The sequence below is a fragment of the Cicer arietinum genome, chromosome 4 (assembly GCF_000331145.2).
Source record: "Cicer arietinum cultivar CDC Frontier isolate Library 1 chromosome 4, Cicar.CDCFrontier_v2.0, whole genome shotgun sequence".
NCBI classification, from domain to species: Eukaryota; Viridiplantae; Streptophyta; class Magnoliopsida; order Fabales; family Fabaceae; genus Cicer; species Cicer arietinum.
In genome coordinates this window covers 56,413,197-56,418,435 of record NC_021163.2, presented here as the reverse complement: position 1 = coordinate 56,418,435, position 5,239 = coordinate 56,413,197, and the positions used below count along the sequence as shown (strand labels likewise).

At 25.9% G+C, this 5,239-nt stretch overlaps 1 protein-coding gene across 1 annotated transcript; it reads right to left on the bottom strand.

Annotated features, from left to right (window-relative positions):
• Positions 1–1,281: 1,281 nt before the first annotated feature.
• On the bottom strand, positions 1,282–4,572 carry LOC101491763 (agamous-like MADS-box protein MADS9). The gene is made up of 7 exons (XM_004498302.4): positions 4,293–4,572; positions 4,050–4,116; positions 3,460–3,521; positions 3,220–3,319; positions 2,336–2,365; positions 2,183–2,230; positions 1,282–1,662 (listed from the first exon to the last, which is right to left on the bottom strand). Exons 1-7 carry the CDS (start codon positions 4,478–4,480, stop codon positions 1,531–1,533), a joined length of 627 nt encoding a protein of 208 aa, XP_004498359.2. The 5' UTR covers positions 4,481–4,572; the 3' UTR covers positions 1,282–1,530.
• Between the last annotated feature and the right edge of the window lie 667 nt (positions 4,573–5,239).

The window sequence follows — 5,239 nt, the reverse complement described above, 5'->3', positions numbered from 1 at the left end:
TGTAAAGAATTCAAACCAAAAATCACTTCAGCAAAACTACTTTGTTACAATCAAACAAATGTAATAAGTTGGACATAAAAAATCATTTCTCATCTTCCAGATATAAACACCAAATTGTTGGTGTAATAAGTGTGAATAAAAATCTTATATAATTAGATACAAAAAATGGAGGTTGAACAACATATAAATGATGTTTTTTATATAATTAATTATAAGAATTTAAGAGATGTGTGTTGGACCTAACTTGAGTCAATCAACTTGTAGAAGCTGGACAAAACTGGACACACATAAGTCCGCTTCATTATAAGTTTGCACTAAAGTTGATGGTCACTGATGTATTGAATGAATTTACTTGTCTCACAACTAGAGTTGTAACAAAAGGAACAAAACAAAATTTTCAACAACTTAACTAACTTACTTTTATTACAAGTGATCACTTAAAACTAGAGCTGTCAATTTGACAAGCCCCTACTTATTGGCCTCACCAGCCCACATTTTAAAGGGGCCAAAAAAATTAATAATTTAAAAGACACCCAAAAACAAGGCCCCATAAATTAAAAGCCCTCTAAAAATTTGTGGGCTTAGGAGGCCCATAGGCCCACTTTTTTAAAAAAAGAATCGATTTTCTTTTTTAGAAATAAAGTTTTTCAATTTTTTCACCGATAATTTTTTTTTTCTATAAAATTTTCTGATTTTTTTTCGATAAAAATTTCTGATTTTATTTTGATAAAAATTTCCGATAAAAAATTTCTGACTTTTTTCGATAAAAAATTTCCAATTTTTTTCGACAAAAAATGTCCGACTTTTTTTGGATAAAAAATGTTCGATTTTTTTTCGATAAAAAATTTTCATTTATTTTGGATAAATTTTTTTTCAAGAAAAAAATCTTAAAATTAACAAAATATTGGGGGGACCCCTAAAGCCCCCTCCTTTAGGCCCCATGAAATAATGGGCCGAAATTAAGTGACCCTTAAAAGATTATTTTGATAGGGGGCCTAATAATAAAACAAAAAAAGTAAAGAGGAAAGTAAAGAGGCCTTGTAGTTGAGAGTTTTTTTGATGGCTCTACTTAAAACTAGTTTGAATTATTAAAGTTTCAACAATGTGGTGTTCAATTAACATCTATGTTTGATTTTGACCTAATGTATTATTGATCTCTCATCTCCACTCACGATCCTTCACAAAGGTCAAATCAAGATAAACTATTGCTACCCTGAACAAAGGTCAAATCAAGATAAACTATTGCTACCCTGAACAACAAAAAATATCAAGGACAAGTAAAAAAGTCCAAAGGCATTACAACTTCCAGTCCAATCCAGCCACACTATAGGTCATGTCACATATATTTCATAACCTCACAAAGCTTGCAGTTTCAGCTTCTTAATTTATTACAATAATCATCACAAACAAATCAACATAGTATATACTTAATATAAGTTTTTACACACGATTGTAAAAATGCAAATTAAGGAAATATCTTGAATTTGGGTGTGGAATATAAATCACATTCATTCAACAACAAATATTTATCTAGATCCTTTCGTGAAGATTTGGCTGCATAGGTTGAACACGATAGGAAAATGGCATTTGAGAATTGAAATCCCTTCCACTTTGATTAAATCCATTTTCCACTTCTCTTGCACCTTCCACTGCCATACGTTGCTGTTGCTCAAAACAATATTCCTCGATAAAATTATCCAATGAAGATAAACAAATTCTTTTAAACAACATATCAAAGTTTCAATTATAAAAGAGTACATGGGATATACTCAAAATACAAGAGAATAAAATATATAAACATGTGCAAATACAAAAAAATAAAAAATAAAAAATTACCCCAGCCCATAATATTTGTTATAAAGTATTCCTTTATGTAGTGACTTTTTACCATTGTATGTACTTTTTGGTCTATTTATAAAGAATTTTGGCATAATATATCCTCAGAAATGACCATATATAAACAAAAATGAATTATTTTAAATGTATTGATATTAAATATGTAAATTAATTTTCTTAAACTCATTTTGTTTATATATTTTATTTCGGAAGAAATATATTTGTAAAAATTATCCCATTATAGTTTTGTCATTTAATTAAAGTTATGGATCAACAAAGTAAAGTTAATGTAAAAAAAAAGTAAACATGTATATAATGAATGGTAAGTAACATTTTCAAAAAGTACCTGCAGGATAAAATTAAGTTCCCTATTCTCCTCCTCCAAGATCTTGTCCTGACCAGCAATGTGTGCACAAAAATCAAAATTTAGTAGTTAGTTTTGGATGCATATATAATTAGAATTAATTAATTAATCGTGTAATTAGAGAGCCAAACATACGTTTCTCCTAATCATCCTGTATACTTCCATCTGCAACAAATACAAAAGTTTATTGTCTAGTAAATAAATTCATTGATTTTGGCTAATATATTGGGTTTTTCAATTCAGAATGTATTTAGTTAAAATCGAAATACAACTTAGAATTAAAGTTTACCATTATTTCGAATAGGGCAAATAGCATAGATCCGTATTCGCGGTATTAAAAGTTGTTTTGCATATATGCTTAAAATATTTACAGATTATTTTACTATATTACTTAAAATATTTTTCAACAAATAGTTATATAGGATAAATAGATATGATTATATCATTATTTAAAACTTTTTTGTATCTAATATTGTCTCGTGTAAGTATTTCGGTAAATGAACTAAGAAATATCAAATAAATTATAAGAAGGAGGTCTCACATTTGTACTTGGAAAAACTAACAACCATTAATTTACTAACATTTGTAAAAAAAGTTATATTAATAAAATTTTGCATATTATATGTTTAATATATATTTGTTCTCTCTCTAGATCTCTCTAAGTTAAAATAATTACTGATATAGAGTGTGTTTGTTATAAATTTTTTGTAAGATAATTCCTTTTTTCAAAAGAAAAAGTAATCACTTTTAATGTGTGTATTTGTTACATTCTTTTAATATAAAAATAATCTAAAAATGACTTAAATTGATAAGCTATTTTAGTAGCTTTCAAAAAAAATAATTTTTTATAACTGATTTTTTTTTTTAAAAAAATGTTATTTCTACAACAACAGACAAACGCAAAATAGTTTTTTTATTTTCTTAAAAAATCTCTAAAATAATACTTAAATTATAAAATATTAAAATCACTTTTTTTAGAATCTATAACAAAAGATCCTATAGTTTAATTGAAGATTTGCCTGTTTCTCCCGGATAGTAAGGAGACCATTTTCTAAGGCATCCTCTAAGCTCATCAACTCCTTGTAGTGGAGTGAGTTTATATCCTCTCCCTTCAAGTGCCTGCATAAATTAATGTATATATTATTCACCATATAGATTAGTGCAAGAGAGATTTATATGAAAGGCTTAATTATATGACTCAAAAAATAAAAGTTAAATGCATTTGTAACCAAAAAAAAAGTGTAATTGATTGATACTACCTTAGCTCAACTTGCATGCCATCATTCTCTTTCTTGAGTCTCTCAATTTCGTTGCTTAGGTTCTGTGAGAATTCAACGTTGTAACATTAATATCTATTGTAGCAAACCCTAACACACTTATACTTGTCTTTTTTTTAAATAAATAAAAAAAAAGAAAAAAAAAGGAAAGGTTTATATAAAACATGATATATTTAAAAGCCATAAATTAACCCTAAAAAAAGAAATCAAGAGAGCAGATCGGATCCTGTATGCTGATTTTATATAAAATGTCAATCAATTGATGGATATATATGTTGAATTTGTTTCATTTTTTATAGATATTTTTGGACATAAAACATGAAGCAAATGCATAACTTTTTTATTGCCAGATCTGTTCATGGATGTTACATTACTTGTTGTTCTTTGCTTATCTTTTCTTGTATAAAAAAAATAAAAATATTTATATGAATTGACTAGAAGGTACAACCTAAATTTAGATCTACTCATAGAATTCATACTATATGTTCCTTAGCATATTTTTGGTAAAAACAACATCAATCTAATTTTCCATTGGACAAAACACATACACAAAAAATTAATATTTAACCTACCTCATGCTTGGCATCCCAAAGCCTTTTCCCAGATGTTTTATGGTATCTCTCCAGTATGTCAATCAACCTTTCATAAACAAAAAAAATAAAAAGTTAATTAATTTATAGATCAATTCAAAGAACCAAAAAAAGTAATTGCTAAATTTTATGTCTATAATATTTAATGACAAAATTAATAACAAATTTAGTGTTTTTTATTTAGGGACAAAATAAAAAATTTAAGAATAAGAAGTAATTAATTACGTGGTAGAAGGGCTTATGTAATCATGCATCTTTCCAGAAGCAGCAAAGATGATAAGAGAAACTTTAGCATCACATAGAACAGTGATTTCCTTTGCTTTCTTTAGAATACCATTTTTTCTCTTTGAATAAGTAACTTGTCTATTGCTTGAGTTCTCAATCCTCTTGATCTCAATCTTACCTCTTCCCATATTTCTCTCTCTAGAGTCTAGATCTCTCAAGTTTGTTGTTGATGAAGAAAAATAGGTTGGAAACTTATTGAGGCTACTAAGATAAAAGTGACAATAACATTGGTAGAGCATATAGAAACTTCTAAAATGAGTTTGTGGATAAATAACTTTCTAGGATGGCAGTAAAAAACTAACTTACTTCATGTAATTTCATTTAACTTTGTAGGTTGTTGTTACACCTTCTTAACCATTGGTTTCCTTTGCACACTGCATGCTCATTTAATTCTTGTTTAATAAGCTTGTGTGGAAATTAAAGTATTATTAAATATATTATTTGATATAAAGCTAAATAAAATACGATTCAATAGTAAAATCATAAATATTTTCATATTATATGTTTGAAATGCATAAGATACCAAATAAAATAATATTATTATATTATATCATGTATTATTTAGTACAAATGTCGTGTGTGTAAATGAAAAAATATCTTTGTAAAAAATTAAATTATATATATTTTAAATTTTCAACTAATTTTCTTACCTTTCAATAAAATTATAAATATTTTTAAATTAATTATTAAAATTTTATTTTTAAATTTAACATCAAATTCTATTATTTTTATATTTATATTAGATTTTAGTTTTTATATTTTATAAAGATAATAAAATAAAATATTGTTCTTATCTTTTCTTGTTGATTTCTAACCTTGCTCAAATATATTTAAGATAAAAATTTCAACTAAAAAAATAAGATAAAATAATATTTAAAAATAATTTA